We start from the raw sequence: 20,560 nt of genomic DNA on the forward strand, positions 1-20,560 counted from the left end.
ATAAATTTGTACATCTTGATCTTGTCTCATGTTGCCAGTCCAAAATAAAGTTCCGCCTCAGTGCTTCATTTTTTAACCCTTCTTCTTTTTAATCTACTTCTACCCCTCAGCCTTCTTCTCAAACCAGTTGTCCATCCCAGCTCTGCCGGAGTTTCTCCTTGTTTCTTTCATTCCCCCTATTTGTTAATTATATCATTTATTAGTTCCCTATTATTTATTTACAGAACACTAATCCATCTATTGCTGTCCTTCTGATTTATTGCCAAGATACATTTCAATGCCTCACAGATGAGGAAAATAGCTCTAGAACCTGTGAAGAGATGGTTCTAAGGACCATTATATCCTGTTCTTTCCTCCACTACAGTTTTAAAATATCATGGTATTTGTCTTTCCAATATTGATACAGGATAGGATATACAAATTCCAAAGTATTCAGTATTCAACCTTTGATCCCACTGACAACATATTATGTGACTAGCAGGCCTGCCAGTAGATCTACGGGCAACGCTGCTTTCATGTGTGGATCTATCAAGCCATCCTACCTGCATGCCTTCTTGGCCAGCGATTCCAATTCCAACATCAGCAACTTGAATCATACTAACATCGTTGGCACCGTCACCTTCCAAGAGAGGGAAAAGAACAGTCTTGCCATGGAATTGGCCTGGGGGACTATTGCTTTGTACAGACTTTGTACATGGACTTGGGGGTGGGGGCAGGGTTGAACAGAGAATGCTGAGAAGAGGAGAGAGTATTCAGGTTTTTTTTTTTACTAGATTCACTCAATTTGCTCCCTGACCTGAACGAAGAGCTAAATGCAATCTATGGTCAGAGCTTGTAGATTTCCAAACTCTTGATTTGATTTGCACAACAACAACAAAACGCATTCAAAAATGTGTACATTTGTTAAAGTGTCCATGAAAAATGCATATATTTGAATCAATGTGAGAAAATGTGTACATTTTAAGAAAGGCACACAATGGATGCTTACACTTGGGGAAATGTGCACAAAAATATGCACATATTTTGATGAAAAAAGAAAAAAAATCTTACAGTTTGATCTGGATACAAGTCGGAATACACTTCAAGGTGGAGATCACCTGATGACTCAAATGTTGTTAATTTGCACATCTCTGTTTTAAAGCACCGAAAGACTGCTGTTCTGCAGTACACAGGCCAAAAAGCTGCACAGGGGAGGGTCAGGAAAGTGGGCGTGGGAAAGGGTTAAGCTCTCGGCCCTCTTCCTCCCCACACTTCTCTGCTCAAAATCCCTCCTCACTACTTTTGTTTCATATGTCAAAAGAAGAATGTGTTGTTGTTGTTCCCTTCAGAGAGAGTCCAATTGAACTCAGTAATACTTACCTCTGAGTAAGCGTGCGCAGGATCATAATGTCAATCATTTCACTCAACACAGAACTCTCTTCAAGCATATTGTACTAAAAGGTCATCATCTGCCTAAGACTTGCTTTCATAGCTGCATTATGTGGGAATGCAAATGAGGTAAGCTTCTGCTTTTCACCCTTCTCCCAGTCCTGTGTAACTGTGGCCTGGATATGCATGCAAACCCACCCTCGTTCTTTGCATTTAAACTAGAGAGGAACTTGGGCAGAGAAAGCGTGACGAATTCACAATTCCTATTGCGGTGATTCCACATTGCCTGTGAAGTCACCTAAGATTGGCCATGTTTGGAAGTCGCAATAAGCCACAGCTCCTCCTGACAGGAACAAGCTACAGTGAGCGTTGGACCAGGAGGAAGAGTTCAGAAGGTTTTACTTTGGGCTAATTTTCTTTGCCACGTCTTCAGGAGCCACAAACTGTGGTCAACACTAACTATGGTTAATTTCAAACAGGCCCATAATTTCAAAGCCAATGTCCATAGAATATGGCAAACTGTGGTTAACTAAGAGCAGAAGTGTCTGAAGTCTTCCTTTCATGTGTAGGAGAGGAGCAGAGGAGGGGGAATTGAATGAGTCCATTGCTTGCTGTGGCTTGTGCATGTTGAGCGCACTAATCAATGGTTTAACATGCCATGAGAATGTGGCCATTGTTATTCTGATAAGAATTCTGGAATCATCTTGAAGTAAAGGAAGGTCCCCTGCCCACTTAAGTGGAACAGGGAAACTCCACTCTTGAGTAGCAATGCCTGGCAGATAGGAGTGCCTGATTTGCAAGTCAAAGTACTAGCATCCTAGAGTATACTCTCTCTTTCTGTCACTTACTCTATGGAGCAGCAAGGATTTGCATCAACCAAGTCCTGGTTGGGAACCCAGGTATTACACCTTTAACCTGCTGTAGCATCCTGATTTATGTCAATACTTTTTGGAAGGAAAAACAAACAAAGAACATACTTCAAAGGAAATGCAAAGGGAATATAGCATATATGAGGGTGCAAGGCAGGTAAGCATCCAAGATGAACAAGAAAAAGGGAGACCATAAGAATAAAAGAACATAAGAGGAGCTATGCTGGATCAGACCAGCTGTTGAACAGAAAGATGTAACTCAAAGGAAGAGACCGAAGCACCTCAAACAATGAATTTATATACAGCATCCTGAGACATTGCTCCCCTTTACTTATTGAATATAGCATATGTGCCACCCTGTTCAAAGAGAAAAGCAACTCACCTATGGCGAGTGTCATCACTTTCAGCTCCTTCCGTACCAGCTTCACCAGCTGGCCCTTCTGCAGTGGCGTCGCTCTGCAGCAGATGACAGCCCGGACACTTTTGGTGAGCTGCAGGAACTTACTCTGTAGACTCGGATGCAAGGCAAATGCTAAGGTTGGCCCATCGATGACGAGTGCAGAGCTGAACTGGGGAACGGTGGTTTGGGACGCAGTGCTTTGCCTGTCCTTGGAAGGAGCATTTGTCTTGATGTCTTCTAAAATGCTCTCCAGCATCTTTCCACAGGCATCCTGGTTGGAAAAAGGAAGGTGGTGAGATGACGGTTTTGTCTTGGTTCAGTTTCTTGCAAGTGTACATTAAAACATCACTTTTGAAGCCACATCTAGATGAATGTTGTAGTTTGTCAGGTAAACATTTAGCCAAAGCTCTTTGGGCAGTTTATTAAAAACGTTATACAATTTCTTTAAACCACAAAAACATACCACTGGCAGCAGGCGGCCCTTGTTGGGGAGATCATTCCATAACCTGGAGTGGGATCTTAGATACAGAGCATAGTGTAATGTTGTGTGTGTTTAACAGACTGATATGGCACTTTTAACTTTCAACAGGAAAATAATGCTTTAGAAAAGGTTGATGAGGCTATAAGAAGAAAAGTCAACATCATTGACGTTCAATTTGGACATCACAATACAATCACAATACCCCTTCTGCACCTCTTCTGTTTGTGTGGCTTTGATGAGGAGATTGAAAGCTTTTGTTTTCCTTCTTCTTCTTCTTTTTTTTTTTGGTGCTAACCACAATTTAGCATTATGTCCAAACACTAAATTGTGGTTAAATTTGAGGAGGTTTCTTGGAAAGAAGCCAGCTTCATGAGTTGGTATGGTTTCAAACTAACTATAGTCAAGATTAACCATAGGGTTCAAGTTCAGAGTAAATGACAAGCTGTGGTAATCCAAAATGGAAGGGAAAGCTTCTAATCGCCTTCTCACAGCTGTACTAGAGAGGAGGAGAAGAGGGCAGCACAGGAGCCCAAGGCTAACTGTGGCTCATTCCTGTAATAATAAACCATGGTTTATCATGACCTCCAAACCAGCTGTCATATGGGCAGGGGCTGTGGAAAATGCTTACTGAATGAGGCACACACAAACGCCTAATCTACACCAAGCAGGATATTGCACTATGAATGCGGAATGGAAGCGGTATATAAAAGGCAGGAGGCACACTACCGCTTTATAGCAGTACTGAAGTGCACTGACAACTGTTGGGGCCCACTGACACATACCGGATGTGTCAGTGGGCCCCAACTGGATGAATACTGGATGAATGCACAGAAGAACAGGAACTATTTGTGCAACAGTGCCTCACAGGTGAAGTGGATATAAAACCCAGCTGTTGGCACCTTCACACACCTCACCAGGAGGATGCAGGTGCAGCAGCAGCTGCGGCCCGGGCCTTCTTACGGAACCAAGATCAGACTGCTGAGGGAGGGCTTTGTGAGATGGGACAGATGCTGATGGCTAGACCGGTTTTCAAAAATTCTAATTAAAACCGTGCTATGGAAATATAATGCTGATAACAACAAGAAAATAATAAACATAATTTTGTATTATAAATATATGTATAAACAGTACTACACTGATGCCATTACCAGCACTGTATTGTATCTACAAACTGTGAATGTGGTATATGTGTTTATTGTAAAAAGATGATTGTCTCATGAGTAAATTTCATGCATGGTTTTGTTAGGCAACTAGCAGTTTGCCATTGATGACCATGCAGTTGTGAATAAATAAGGTTAGTGATCACTATCTATCACTGTATGTATATTGTGTAGTAGTGTGCTTTGGGCATTCTGTAAACATTACATTATTCATACTATTGCCTTCCTTTTTTTTTTTTTTTTTAGTACACTTAAAAGAAACATTACACATTTTAGCTGATTTTTGTGTGTCACTTCACTCATTCATCAAGCTTCAAGTGAGTTATCTGGGTAAACAAACAGCTGGATTTCTGACCTGCAAAATAACTGTTCCTACGATCTTATAATATTTTTTGAATCCTTTTTAAAAGGGGGAAAAAACCCACATATATTTTAATTTTTGTGAGGTTTTAATTTTTGTGAACCGCCCAGAGAGCTCCGGCTATTGGGTGGTATAGAAATGCAATAAATAAATAAATAAATAAATAAATTTTCACCCCGTTTTCTAAAACAACCTTGAACAGCTACGGCTATGATTAGAAGCAGCTGGCTCCTGCTTTTAACACAATTTCCTTTACTGTATATTTTAAGAGAACAGAAAAACATTTTAAGATTTTGCTTCATTAGGAAATGTAAGTAGATTAATTTTCTGAAATGCCATATGTAATGCCATTTAATGAGACAATTCTTAGCATATCAAAAAGAGCTGCAGGAAGACATTACAACGAGCAACTAACAAAAATTACATCTGTTCTAATTTTCAAAGCCAACCTCTGTAGTTCTGCATGGCTGAAATAACTTAGCAGTTTAACAACATGTGAACGTGTGTTAACTTTTTACCGAAGGCAGAGAGAGAAATGAAAAGGTGGACTACATTTAGATAATTAACTGCCACGCAGGTTGGCCTTTGGGAACAACGTTTATGGCAGGGCCGCTTAAGAATATTCTTTTCACACAGTGGTCCAATTAGTCCAGCTTTCTCTTCACAGAGCGGCCAACCAGCTGTTGATGGGGACCCCACAAGCAGGACATGAGGGCAACAACAGCCACCCACCCAAGTCTCCCAGCAGGTAGCACAGAGCTATCAGGACTGGTAGCCACTGATAGCATTTTTGGCTAGGAATATCTCTACCCTCCTTTAAAGCCTTTCAAATTGGTGTACATCATAAAGTATGGATCACTATTAATTCCACAGTTTGACTAGGCACTCTTCCCCACCAAGGTGCCCCCCCTGGACATGCTGGCTGGGGATAATGGGAGTTGTAGTCCAACAAGACATCTGGAGGGCACCATCTTAGGGAATGCTGAGTCAGAGCATTTTTAGAATTCGAAGCTCTTCATGTAATTATGCGAGTAACCTTGACCACAAGGGAGGCATGTATTATTGACCCTGTATTGCAGAAAAGGTAGTGAGGGCATTTGCATGAGGCTATGAAGTATATTCATGGTTGATCCAGATTTGAAGTAAGAACTTCCCAGCTCACAGTCTTGGCCTCTGTGTTACACTAGTTGCCACATTCATTAGCCATTTTATTTATGTAATGTGCAAAATATTAATTTACAAAGTTTATCCTACAAAAAATCAGAGCTGGTGTGTGTGGGGGGGGGGGGGGGTTTAAGCAAAGGGAACACATAATCTGCCCCACAACTGAACAGCCCAATGTGGAGGCTTAAGTCGACAAGAAATGGGACAGCTGCAATGGGGTGGGACATGGAGGGTACAAAATGAATTACACCGAAGCCACTGGAAGTGACCCAGTGTGGATATGTTTGTTCTCGGCATTTCCTGGTACAAAGAGGACCATAACCTAGCCGTGGCCAAGTCTATGACCTTCAGCCTTTCAATCATACACTTTTCTCTCAGTAAAATTCTGCTGTGGAAAAAGAAATGTTCCACGCACCAGAGTATCAGCTATGAGGGTGAAGACTTCGTCAACTGGGTCCAGTAATTTACAGGAACAGGCTATATTGATGGCTGTCTCACGCTTATCACCTGTCAGCATCCAGATGTTAATCCCTGCTTTTCGGAGTGCCTCTATGCTTTCCGGGACACCATCTTGCAAGCGGTCTTCAATTCCAGTGGCCCCTATGACAACAAGCAGGTTGATTATGGCAAGCAATAAGATTTCTTTTCCCCCCTTTTCTTTTTTCCATGCAAATTAATGTAGAAACTATCCAGCAGATTGGCAGTAAGGGAAGTGAGAAATGCCAGGTTCCTCCTATCCAAAATTTGTTGATATTTGAGCTTCAAGCATTTCTCAGTTGGGATGTCAAAATTGACCTCCCCTTCCCCATGGGTGCTGAAAAAAGGAAATATAAATAAATAAATAAATAAATAAAACCAAAATAGCACCCAGAGATGCAATAAAGTGCCCTAAAGGGAAAGCATTTGCTTCTCCTGGCAGCCCTTCTTTTGCAAAAAGAGAGGGGTTTTTTTAGACTTTTGAGGGGTCTTTCTGAACTTTGGGAATTGCAGGGGTCACACTGCGGGGCTGCAGGAGCTGCATGTTTCCCACCCCTGCCCTAATGAAAGGTTTTTGTTTTGTTTTTAATAAAGATTAGGAATCAGCCTCTATACCATTTCCCAACCCTGCAGACCTGCTGAACCCCAAAAGTTATGTCTGAGAGCATTCCTAGAAGAGTTTGAGAAAAACCAAAAACATCATAAGGAACTAGGCCGTGCCTATGGTGTCTGAAAATGCCTTTAGTGTCACCTTTGCTTGATTTGAGAAATAAATGGAATAGTTTTTCAAACAAATTCACAGCTCCTGCAAAAATATACAAAATCAAATATATCAGAGGTGGGGATCCTCTGGCCTGCAGGTGTAATGAAGACCTCCAGGCCTCTCAGTCCAGATCTTTGCACTTTGTCCAGGCCCCACCCCTCCTCCGCCATTAATAGGTCCAATTAACTGGGATGTGTAGCTCTGGGTTTTCAGCTAGTTTTACGAGGACACTTTAAATAAAGGGATACAGAAATGGTTCACCAGCCTCTCTGCCGTTCCCCATTATTGTCCAAAATGTAGCAGGAAGGGTTCTAAAAGCTAGTTCTGAAAGCTAGTTAAGTTGTATACTGTTTGTTAAAATAATAATATCCTTCCCTTTCCATCAAAAAATGTTTTAATTTGCACCTATATTTTTCAGTGTTTAGTAAAGAACAGTTTTCCGCCCAGCTCACCAAGTAACGTTAAATCGTTCTCAAGCCTCATTGCAGACTCAAGGAGCATCTGTTCCCTGTTTTCAATACTGCTTTCTGCTAAATAATGGCCTTTCAGCCACTCTTGGTATTCCTCACTGCTCAACACCTGCAAAATCAGCAAAAATACACAATGGCCAAAATAATGCATATAGAAAACATTTAAAAACCACAAACGAGTTCCCATCACTGAAGTAATCGATCCATCAATATATGATTGAATCAAAATACTGATTTGTGGTTTTTTTAAAAAATGCTTGCAATTCATAACTGGTCAGGATTCATATTATTTCATGTTTCTCCAAAATCAAGGGAGCTAGAGAACAACTGACTATATAGGAAGGTCAATGTCTCATGTCACCATAAGTCCCCAAGTGGAACCCATCAAAAATAATAGGAAACATGTGGGGAGCCACCACAAAGGGGTGTAGTGTAGCCTCCTGTCTGCCTCTAAAAGGAGGAAGAGCACCTGTTGGGGGCTCTAGTCAGCTTGGAAGAGGAGCATTCTAAGGGGTGTCTTCACGGCGCTGAGTTGGTGCCTCCTCCCTCAGAAACCCCATGGTTTCCTCTCCTGTGGTGGCATCGGATAATCAAGTGGCCACCTGGGTACCAGAGCCACCCTCTGCCCTCTTGGTGGCGGAAAGCGACCAATTGCTGGTCATCTTCCACCAGGGACTGCCCCCACAGATTGGCCCTAGGGCGATGCCAGACAGTAGAAGAGCCAAACTGGTCTTGCTCCCATTGTAAAAGTCAGGGTAAGTCCCCAACTTTTTCAATGTACAGCTTTGTGGGAAAGCTTCATGGTGGCTGCAAAGCTGTGCCTGCATCATATAACTGATGCAGTGCAGATCTACAGCCACCATGAGGCTCTCGCCCACATATAGACAGCCCCCTCATGTTCAGAGGAGTTAGAGGAGGAGAAGCCTCAGAGTTGGAAAGGACAGCATTTTTCCTTTCCCATCCTCCTGAATATCTTGCCATGCTGTGTTATACAGGGCTAAAGGACTCAGATTCAGTGGTGGATGCTACAAACGTGGAACACTTTATTGCTATTTAGCTAGAGTGGAAGTTTATGGAAAGTGAGAAAGAGAAAAAAGTCTCATTTCGCCCCCTTCTTCTCTCTGGAAGTTTTTTCCACGTAGCATGAGGTGGAAACATTTCTAACCTCTCTAGATGCACCCACCTGATCCTAAATCCCTCCACCCTCAAGGATATTATAAGCCAGGGAGGGGGAACCTTTTTTCTGTCAAGAGATGCATTCTCTTGGGGAAAATCTGTCGGTAGCTGTATGGCAGCAAGTGGGTCAAATCAAAGCCAACAACGTACAGAGGAAGTGCCAAAAATGAGTGGGGTCACCCCTTTTCTCCCTCTCCCCAACTCTCTTTCTAGCGTCTTTCTGGGATGCATTGAACAGATCTTTGTTGGGCTGGTTTTCTGAATTAATGTTTGTCTGAATTTACGAAATAATACACTTCTGCATTCTTGCAGAGTTCTCCCAATACGAAGAACTGACTAGCTTATTTTTGTGATACCCCATTCCACCCACAAACTGAGTTGGGTTTTAGAGGGAATGATAATGATAGTGGAAGGACTAGAAGCGGAATATTTTATATAAAGCAACAGTAATGTGTATTATCAAGGGATTGGTTATAGAACCATGCAGTGCGACATATATTAATCCAGGGTCTGGATAGCAAAATTTAGAGGTGGGCAAATTCTCCCGTGCCTGTCATGTTGGGTGCTTGCCCTGTCGCCTCTATCCAGCCCCTGCTCACCAAGGAACGCAAGCTTCTTTTGAGGCTTGGCATGGCCCAGCAAGGGCTCAGAAGCCATGCTGTATGTGTACACCCCCTCTTTCATCACTTGACACGACAGGGGGTGGGGGTGGGGAGCGGGAATTGCGCTCCCAACAACCCGAGCAAAATTCTGGGGAATGTTCATGCAATGTTAGTGTTATCTTCCACTGACACCTCTTGAAAGCTAAAAGTAAAGAAACAGGCCAACTTGCTCACCTTGCATAAAATAATGACAAAATACCACTTCAAAGTATCAGCTATTTTTCTGTTATGAAAAAAAAATAGCGAAAGATACTTCCTAAAAGTTCTGCTTCCACATATGAGAGTCCCGATATGTACATAGACCTCAATGTGTGAGCAATTTGCACATTCACTTCAGAGAGCTGCTCCTTTTGACCATCCCTTTCTGTATGCAGAACTTCCCTTTCTGTGAGATGAATGGGGAAGGTCAATTGTGATGGAAAGTCATGTGGCCAAAGATGGTGGCTGTGACTTTGTATTCAAACGCGACCACAAGCTTTCAACTGCAGTTTGAGCACAGCTCACAACCGTGTATGTTTGAATATTCCGTGGCTGTTGTGACACTCAATTTTTATTAAACCAGAAATCTTAGTTGATCATGTTGGGGTTCCCAGAACCTTATAGAGGTGGAGATAAGGAGCATACCAAGACTGAAACAGTTTCAAGCCTTATTCCCAAAGAAAGCAGTTGGGATAGGACACCCTACTGCCATGGAGAAATATGTGCATGACAGTGTCTCAGGGATATACAGTATTATTATTTTTACAGGTGGTGGTGGGGAGACCTGTCTAATACAAATAGTATCCAGCTCTTCTGAGCGTGAAACATCATTGTGTTCTCAATTAACTACGATTCATTATTACCTTCATAGCTATACAGAGGGTGCGGAGTCCTTTTGTAGCATATTCATTTAAGTGCATCTGCGTTCTTTCCTTAATTTTTTTCCTTTGCAGTTCTATCTTTTTAATATCTGAGATTGAACAAATAACAAATATATACGTAAAATACCAAAGATATGGATCATCTTTCTTAAAACATGAAAACCTTGGTAAAAAGAGGTTTGTAAAAAGATTATGGGTTAAAACCAGAAATTCTGACAGAGGGGCTGTTCTGCAAACTGCACTGCGACGTCTAGCAGATCATTCAGCCCAACATGATCATAGTTCAAGCACACATCTTTGAGACCTTTTCCTAACAGAAGCAAAACACTGATGTCAGTTCCCTATTCTCAAATAGACCTTGCACTAAATTGGGAAAAACTCTTCTGCACATTGAAAATGCTTTCCACTCATGAACCTCTGGATTAAACTCTCAAAAAATAAAATGTAAGGATATTTTCAATTTCAAACGATAGTTTTCTAAAAAAATATTTCTATTAGAGAAGGCTGACTCAAGAGATGGCTGTTGAGGTTATCCAGGTGGAGCTGCCCTCACAGCAACCTGAGATGTCATGAAGGGTAAGGAGAAGCAGAGATACAATGGATTGGGCCCATGGCATGCAACACAAGGAAGTTACCCCACACAGATTTAGGCAGGAAAAGATCTGTCTAGATTCCACCCCTCATTAATTTCATGAAGGAGAAAATAATCTGCCTGGGCCCTTGGGTCACCTTCAGAGACCCTACTTGGAGTCGCCATCAAAAGAAGTTAGATACTTGGCTTCAAGAGAAAGGGCCTTCTCAGTTGTGACACCTTGTTTATGGAATGCTCTCCTGAAGGATACTCATGTGGAGCCCCCGCTGTTATCTATTCATTGCCAGGTGAAGACTTTTCTCCATTCCCAGGCATTTTAGAGTTTTGTTATTGCATTTATGGTCTTTAACCTGTTTTATTGCGTGAACTGCCCTAATATTTTTTTTGTTAGAGGGTGGATTACAAATACAATAAATAAATAAATAAATAAATATCCCTTTTGAGGTGTGGTGACCATTCTACATATGAAGGTATGATAGAAGTCTACCTGAGGCTCAGATTTGGTCAAATAATTGTTGAATGGAATTTTGAGAGTAGTCACCTCCCAAAAATGGAAGCCATCAGTTACACAGCTATACACTTCAGTGGAACAAACTAGTTTTAGGCCCACTCAAGGGTGGCTATGGAGATGATCAAGGTGACTGTAAACAAACTGTGCTTACAGTATGCTAATTTGCAAAAATGAAAAACAGCCAATTCTGAAAACAACCACCACCTGTTTCCAGTTTCAGATGAACCCGCGAGAAATAACCATACCTTCCATAATGTGTGAATTAACTATTAAAACACTAGAAGTAAAAATAAGGTTTGTTATAGAAGTTAACACTTGTGCAGTTTTTGGAAGTGTTTTCTACATCAATGTGCTTCACAGTGAATGATGCATTCACATTGCGCCAGCGGTTATAGGACTCTCTGTGATGTAGGGTCAGTAATAAAACACCACAATCTGTGGTGCTTCATGGGTTGGAGGTTCCCCATGCCTGCTCTGTTGGAAAGATGGCACCCAAAGACACGTAATGGGCAACATGAACACTGTTCTCATCCAATCATTCCTGAAAACCAGCATGGTGCAATGGCTAGAGAGATGGGCACAGGTGGTGGGGGAGCCAGGTTCAAAATCCCATTCCGGCACAACAACCACAACCACAATCACACCCCGACAACAGGGAGGAAGACGTTGGCCCCTGACATCCTAGGGTCCACTGCCAAAGCAATGGCTGAAGTTCTTGCAGTGGGTGCTTCGGCTGCAGATCTGGCTTCGCTTATTTTTCGACGTTTCTCTGAGGAATGGGAAGGCAAAGAATAAGCGAAGGGCGCTTGGCCAGTGCTTACAGCACTGCCTGCAAGCTCCACCTGACTGTGCAGTGGGCATCACTCCTACTTCTTGTTTTCCACACGGGTAATAAGAACCAGGAGTGAGGTGCCCTCAGCTAGCACTTGGACCAGCTCCTGCAGGCATTGCCTGAGTGTGTAGCAGTAGCACTCTCAGTTAGGAGGAGGAATGGTGCGCTTAGTAAGAGATTGGAGACAGCAAGAGGATTCTTCTCTCTGCCCCTTCCCCAAGCCCTTGGTAGGCTCTTGGACTGGAGGCAGGGCCTGAGGAGGGGAGCAAACAGTCGGAGTCCAAACCTCCACAGGCTGGATTAGGGCTGCAGGCCAGAATTTACCTATCCTAGATTTAACGAATATTGGAATTGATGTAGGAAATGGCCATGTCTCATATTAACTACATCAATAGCCAAATATGAATCAACTTTTAAAAATCTGACTTAGACAAAAGACTTTTGTAGTATCCCTTTGGAAAGTAAAAAAAGAAGAAGAAGAAGAAGAAGAAGAAGAAGAAGAAGAAGAAGAAGAAGAAGAAGAAGAAGAAGAAGAAGAAGAAGAAGAAGAAGAAGAAGAAGAAGAAAGGCTTCATCCATACCTGTTGGTTTCGTTGTTAGTAAATCCATAATAACAGAATCTGCCCCCTTTGTGTACACCACAATCTGGTTCAAAATTGGGTGCTTCACCACTACGGACATGCATTTCCGGGTAGAGTCAAAAGGCAAGATGTGTAACATCTGAAAACTTTGTATTCCCAGAGGACCCAAGTCTACCGTCACCTGCTCAGGATTCCTAGCCTTCAAAATACATTGGTAAGCCCTGGCGGCATGGACTAGTGCTGCTTCATCAGGACTCTCCGCTTCATAAGACAGCTCAGGTGGAGTCAATGGTTCACTGGACAATCCAACTTGAGCTTTTTCATGTGCATTTAAGCATTCAGTGGACAAGCTGTTTTCCGTATTCTCAAGGGAACTAAAGGGCTCCACTTCTTCATGCCGAGATACTACAGTAGCTGATGGGCCTTCAGAAGATGTAGAGGTGTCAATGGACAGAGATGTTGGAAATGTCACATGAAGAACAGGCTTTGTTTGTTTCTTGTGCTTGTCAGACTGAGCACCTTCACCTGAGCTTGTGGTTTCAACAGGCATAGGGCTAATTTTTCTGGATGATAACTTCTGTATTATGCTTCTAATATCCAACATGGGTAAAACAGGCATATTAACTATTGAAGACCACCGCCTCTGTTGAAGAATAATGATTTGTCATTAATTATCCATCAATATGGCCCAATCCAGTCTCTACCCAGAAGAGATTGGGAAGATGCTTTATTATGGGCAACACTGTTCAAGGTGATGTACAATCAGGAACATACCTGCACTCTATTTACATTTTGTTTTAAGGGGGTTGATCAAGACTTCCTTAGATGCAACTCTTTCAGAATTGGTGTATCATAGTTCTACCTAGCTATGCCACTTAAAATTCTGGCAGCACACTAGAGTAATCTAAGTGGAGGGTTCCCAAAATGAGGATTACCATGGACTAGGCTATTCTTTTCCAGGAGCAATTGTAGCTGGTAAACGGCACTCCATGACACAGAACCTGAAGTGAAAATATTTGATCAAAGCGTACCCCTGAACTGTATACCTACTCTTTCAAAGGGAGTACGATCCCACTCTGAATAGGTTGCACACCCATTTCCAAGACTTGGGGACCACCTACCCACACTGCCTCTTGTCTTATCAGAATTCTACTTCAGTTTATCACTTCTCATCCAGTCTGTTATCAAATCCATGCTCTGATTTACCACCTTCACAGTTTCACCTGACTCAGAGAATAACAGGACTAGGAGCCATCAATGTACTGATGACACTTCATTCCAGACTCTCTGATGACTTTGATGACTTCACCCAATGGCGTCATATAGATGTTACAGCACTTGGGCAATAAGATAGACAAGTTCCATAGTCACTTACAAGCCCCCACTACAATTTTCTGGAATTAACCCTGCAGCTAGGAGCAGAACCTTTACATCCAAACTGCATAGCTGGTTCAGTAAGATAACCTGGCTGATGGTAAAAGCTGTTGAGAGATTAAGGAGAGGGGAATCAACAGGACCACAGTCCTTCTGACACAGGTCATCCATCAGAGCAACCAAGGCTGTTTTGGGGCCAAATCCAGGCCTGAATTCCTATAGAAATGGCTCTAGATGATCATCCGGAAGTACCTGGAGTTCAGCAGCCTCCACCCTCTTCAGTACATTGTCCAAACAGGGGATACTAGCAACTGGGCAATAGTTTTTACAATTTTCTGGGTCCAGAGAGAGTTTTTTATCCTCTAGAAAGACTGTGCTATCAGGTCTCCAAGGATGCCATCACTGTCACGGAATAGGTCTATAAACGTGCTCTTCTTGTGTTCAGACAGCGACTGGGATAATTGCATGATCTACACTCTAGTCTGGCTGCTTTCACAACCCACAGCATCTTGGTCAATGGGGGCTGACTGGGCTCCACAGTCCCAGAGGGTAGTTCTTCATACTAAGGCCATTACTTAAAAAGACCCCACTCCACCATTCTGATTTAGACTTCTCCCCCAAGTAAAACTGCTGTCAACTTTTACTTCTCTAAGTTTTACTGACTGTGCTTTAAGTAGGAACTCCCTGTAACCAGGGCGGGTGCCAGACTATTTTGTACCCTAGGCAGGTGAGCTGCTTTCACCCACCCACCCACCCTCAGCATCCCCACCCCCACGTACCTGGGCGTGGGGCACCATCTCGCCCACACAGCCGAAGTGAAGCCAGGATGCGGGGCGGGGGCACATCTGGCCGGCCAGCTTCAGAAAGGCGTGCCCGGAAGCCGCTCTCCCAGACGGGCACACCGTTCCGAAGCCGCCCGCTCACTCCCCCGCCCCAGAATCCTGGCTTCGAAGCCAGCGCCCGGCTGGAAGGGGTACCTGGCTTCGAAGCCAGGACACTGGGGGGGTGGGGTGGGCGAGCAGCTTCAGAACGGCGTGCCCGGGAGTCGCCCTCTCAGAGCTGCTGCGGGAGAGCGCCTTCCGGGAGTGCCATTTGGCGCCCCCTTACCTTGGCGCTCTAGGCCACCGCCTGAGCTGCCTCTATGGCAGTGCTGGCCTTGCCTGTAACATGCATTTCCATGAAAACATGGTATCTTTCCCCAAGCAAGCATGACAAGCCAACGGTGGAGAAATCTCATCCATCAATGAGATTTTCTCTTCTCTTGGTTCAAACAAGAACGCAGAACACCAATTAATAAATAAATAAATAATCCACAAAAAACTTTTGTTCTGCAGCAGGCAGAGGTGTGCTACAGAACATCATGGGTACTTACCCTAAGACGCGGTTGATTAGGAACTGAAACAACAACCGTGTTGCAAATAGCGAGAGCAGTGAAGAATTCATTGATGTACACTAGCTCTGGCATAGGCTTCTCCGAGTCAAGCTGGGTATAATTTTTCAAAGAGATCCGATTGAATTTGGATACAAGTTGCATGTCTGGCACAACATCTGTCTCCTGTTGATCAAGCCAAAAAAGGACAGTCAGATTCTCCCACTTTTGTGGCCTGTGGTCAAGAAGGACCTTTTGAAACAGCCATACGGCACTGGAAGGTTCAGGGTTTCAGAGCAGACAGAGAGCTTGAGGGTGAGCGGCTGGAAAACCCCCGCCCCCAACAACATTGTTCATTGCTGCAGAGGGATTGCTTAGGGCAGCCTTGTAAACAGCCACTTCCTGGTCTCCTGTGGCAGGCCAGAACTCTAGACATATGAGAAGGGTGGGGAATCTCAGACCTGGAGGTATTAGGTTTCCCAGTCCCTCAGGCAAGCACACGTATATAAGCGATGGTCAGTAGCTATACGCTCTTATCACTACTACTGTGACGAGATCCCCATCAACATGGTTTCCCCATTGCCATCTTCACAATTCTGAACCCAAGAGAAGGTCAAACCATACACAGGTTCCAAACCCAAAAAAAAGAGGGGGATAATTCCTAACATGATTCCTCAAGCAATCAAAGGAGCAAATTCTTGAAAAGCTTAACAAACCACCCAAAGAGAACTAGTCCAACCTCAGATCATGCAATGGTCTGACTAAAAAGCAACATGGGAATGTTTAAACAAGATCTCTCTTCAGGCAGGCCTGTCCAGTGGAATGTTAGGATGTTTTTTAGAATTTTTTAAGGATGTTTTAACAATGAATATTATATTTTAATTCAGTTTTATGTATTTTATATTTACTGTTGTTCCCCGCAACGATCAAAATGGAGAGGCAGGTAAGAAATAAAATTATTATTATTATTATTATTATTATTACTACTACTACTACTACTACGGAGAAAGGGACACACCCAAACATGAGGCGTTCTGCGCTATTGGTTTCGCATTAGCAACTCCTTGCTGCATGAGTCCAAGCTGAAGAAAGGAGGTCTAACAACCAACGATCAAGCACAGTCTGCCAGTGCACTGAGCTGATGACAAACAAAACACACAATCCACAGCAAATGAGAGTTCAAGTCTATGAAAAGCCTGCAGTGGCCCTGTTCAGAAAACACCTTAAACCACAGCTTTAATGAGGGCTTGTTCACCATGGATAAAGCCATGGTTTAAGGTGTCTTCTGAACAGGGCCGGTACTTTTCATAGCAAGTTCTTAGTAATCCAAAGTTCCACGGAGGAGGGAGCATATGCAGAATGCCCTCCAGAGTCCCAAACAACAATGGATTAAACAGGGAGGTTTTCCAGGAATGCAGAGCAGATGTTGTTTGCTTTTGCACCAGGTTAAAAAGGGAGGCGCAACCGTCTTCTAACCCAGTGGTTCCCAAACTTTTTCAGGTAACCACCCCCTTGGTTCCACAAACTCATGCCCAGTGCCCCCTACCCTACACTATAAAAATCATTATTCATGATAGCGGTTTTCAACAACCCACTAAGGAAGACAATAACAATAAAATTCAAAACAGTAACAATTAATTGAATATTTATTCAAAATCCAATTTCATTTTTTTTAGTTTATTCAATTAAACATACTATGTTTGATGAACTTGATCCACTGAAATCATCTTTTCAAAGTCTGATAGTCATTTAGCAAGAATATTAGATATCACATTTAGTAACTAGGGTAGAGTATCTCACTAGTCTGTAAATTCTTAATGTGGTGGATGGGCTTGATGAAGTGATACCAGTTACCCAATGTCTGGTAAAGTCACTTAATATGAGTCTTAAATCACCATGTTTAGTAATCTGGAGTCAATTTCTTTGCTTGGAGAGAAGTAGGCAGACCACCCTAAAACCACATTCCACCAAATATGATGTTGGAAATGCAACCAGGAGCTTCTGAACCACTCTCCATAGTGCAGGATAGCAATCAGAAATTTCCTTCTGTAACCAAAACTCCTGATAGGGAAAGTACCACCTCGAGTGCCCCCCTGCCACCCCTTTGCCTCTTAGCGCCCCCTGCCTCCCCCTTGCCTCTTTATGCCCCCAATGCAATCCCACCGCTCACTTTGGGAACCACTGTTCTAAACCACTTGACAGACAGGGGCTTTGGCCTTTCAGCAACGCCCCTGTCCAAACAAGATGGCACTGCTCAGCTCACCAAGAGGACACTTCGACCAGAGCGACCCTTCTGCAAACCCCCACTCTTGCGCTGTCAATTTCTCATGGACAGCTTCTCTTCCAAAGCTGAAGCAAGCAGGTTCAATCCATTTCAATCTGGATTCCGTCCTCTGCATTCCACCGAAACAGCCCTTACTAAGATCACCAATGATCTCCTTACTGCCAAGTCTAAAGGCCATTATTCCGTTCTTATTCTCCTTGATCTAACTGCAGCCTTTGACACGGTTGATCATGATCTTCTCTTAGATTCCCTTCATGACCTTGGATTTTGTGGCTCTGTCTATAACTGGTTTGCCTCCTATCTAGCGGGTCGCTCTTTCAGCGTGTTGGCTAATGGCAGCTCGTCTTCCTCCTTTCCCCTTTCAGTAGGGGTTCCGCAAGGCTCGGTGCTTGGCCCGTTGTTGTTTTCCTTATACATGTTGCCCTTGGGCAAGCTTATTCAATCTCATGGCCTCCAATATCATCTGTACGCCGATGATACACAACTATATCTGTCATCTCCGGAACTTTCTCCTGATGTTCACGATCGTATCTCGGCATGTCTTTCAGATATCTCAGCTTGGCTGCTTCATCGTCGCTTGAAGCTTAACATGGCAAAGACTGAATTGCTTGTTTTTCCTCCTAAACCTTCTCCTCATCTCTCATTCTCTCTTACTGTCAATGATGTTACGCTTACTCCGGTCAAGGAAGCTCGTAGCCTTGGCTTTATCTTCGACTCCTCGCTCTCCTTTATTCCTCATATTGAGGCAGTAGCTAAATCTTGTCGATTTTTCCTGTATAATATTGCCAGGATTCGATCATTTTTGTCTGTCTCTTCTGCCAAGACGCTTGTTCATGCACTGGTTATTTCACGGTTGGACTACTGCAACCTTCTTCTCTCTGGCCTTCCTTCTTCTCACATCAGTCCGTTGGTTTCTGTTCACCACTCTGCCGCAAAGATCATCTTCTTGGCTCGCCGCTCCGACCATGTTACTCCGCTTCTGAAATCTCTTCATTGGCTTCCAATTCACTTCAGAATCCAATATAAACTTCTCCTGTTAACCTTCAAAGCTTTTCACGGTCTAGCTCCTTCCTATCTCTCCTCTCTCATCTCACACTATTGCCCCGCTCGTGCTCTTCGCTCCTCTGATGCCATGTTTCTCGCCTGCCCAAGGGCCTCTACTTCCCTTGCTCGGCTTCGTCCATTTTCGTCTGCTGCCCCTTACGCCTGGAACGCTCTTCCAGAACATTTGAGAACTACAAGTTCAACCACAGCTTTTAAAGCTCAACTAAAAACTTTTCTTTTTCCTAAAGCTTTTAAAACTTGATGTTGTGCAGACTTCTACTGTTACTTTCTACTGTTAGTTTTTCCCTACCCACTGCCTGCTTACCCTACCCTGTACCTGTTTGCATTCTCTTCCCCTCCTTATTGTTTTACTATGATTTTATTAGATTGTAAGCCTATGCGGCAGGGTCTTGCTATTTACTGTTTTACTCTGTACAGCACCATGTACATTGATGGTGCTATATAAATAAATAATAATAATAATAATAGGTAGCTTGAGGAGAGTAGAAGCACTCCCACAACTCTGCTCTGAGAATGCTAATGGAGATCAATCCATGTAGATTGTAACATTCCAGAAGCTGAACAAGCCCAAAGCTTTCAAGACTACTTCTAATTAAATCTTAGCTAAAAACTACAAAACCCCATAGCTATGCTTTAACTATCCCTGATGCCAGGAGTCCCAATCTGTCCCTCTGGGGCTCCCCCAGGAGGCCACATTGCCTACCAACATATCACTCCCTCGACCACTGGTCATTTAGTGGATCCCTGACTTTTGTGCAGTCCCCCCCCCATTCTAAATGGTTGAAATGCCCCTCCTAAGGCTGAGTTACACGTCTCTCCTGAGAGCTGCTCTAAAATTAGATTCGGCCCATGAATGAAAGAGGTTCCCACCCCTGCCAAATAACTAGGTAGATAAGTGTTTAAAAAATTGGGCATCTTTCTTCTCTCTTTTAGAGCATAACTAGCAAATAAAGACACGAAATGGCATGTGAGCTAATAGCTTCTCTAAATGAGAAGCTATTAGTAGAGCTTCTCTAAATGAGCGATTTATAGCACGTTTGTTTCTGGCCATTCAAGGAAGTTTTCAGGTCAATTTAATGATGCTGTAAACAAACAGGAGGTCTCCCATAGTCCTCTCCCTTCTTCCATTTTAAAATAAGAGTTATGTACAAGTGGCCTCTCAAAATTTTCCACCTTATTGGTGAGTAGAGAAATTGGAGGGGGAATTTCACTGAACTTCTCCAGAGGGAGGAGGAGTTCTCCAACAATTTCTCCCAGGTAGGCATCATCATTGGCAAGGGTTGTAGAACAGTTTCATTAAAAAAAAATTTTGCCTAAGTATTTTTTTGGGTTTTTTGGGTTTTTTTGCACTGCATCAACTGTGTTGTCAGCCTCCCCCCCCCACCATTTTGCATCCTTCACAATGCCCCATACGCCTAGCATCACTGCAGGGCAGTCAGGTGAGGGAATGCAGCCACCACAAAAAAATAATGGTGAACAAAATGTGGTAGAAATTCTGATAAGTGTCATTTAATTTCTAGGAGATAAGGAAAAAAAAATCTTAGGAATTCCCTGAACACTTTCTTTTCCCCGTGAAAGGGGCTTCCATTTTTCTGCCTCATTGTCATGGCATTTTATACTTTATTTTGAATGTGTGTTGGTGGTGTTTTTGACCTTATCTACTCACTGTAAGGTGGCTGAGGGTACTGTTTATATTTTTCTTTCTATTACACATCTCTCCATTGCTTTACAGTCTCTCAGG

The 20,560-nt window shown here is 43.2% G+C and overlaps 1 protein-coding gene across 1 annotated transcript in view; it reads right to left on the reverse strand.

Moving 5' to 3' along the window:
• Nucleotides 1-20,560, reverse strand: part of LOC134404414 (phospholipid-transporting ATPase VD-like) — a 43,625-nt gene that overhangs the window by 10,706 nt on the left and 12,359 nt on the right. The window contains exons 10-16 of the mRNA XM_063135100.1: nt 15,474-15,656; nt 12,728-13,370; nt 10,194-10,300; nt 7,496-7,622; nt 6,219-6,403; nt 2,620-2,908; nt 543-619 (exon numbers count right to left, since the gene is read on the reverse strand). Coding sequence (XP_062991170.1) covers nt 543-619; nt 2,620-2,908; nt 6,219-6,403; nt 7,496-7,622; nt 10,194-10,300; nt 12,728-13,370; nt 15,474-15,656 — 1,611 coding nt within the window. The remainder of the gene's footprint in view (nt 1-542; nt 620-2,619; nt 2,909-6,218; nt 6,404-7,495; nt 7,623-10,193; nt 10,301-12,727; nt 13,371-15,473; nt 15,657-20,560) is intronic.

The sequence above is a fragment of the Elgaria multicarinata genome, chromosome 10, assembly GCF_023053635.1.
Source record: "Elgaria multicarinata webbii isolate HBS135686 ecotype San Diego chromosome 10, rElgMul1.1.pri, whole genome shotgun sequence".
Taxonomy (NCBI): Eukaryota; Metazoa; Chordata; class Lepidosauria; order Squamata; family Anguidae; genus Elgaria; species Elgaria multicarinata.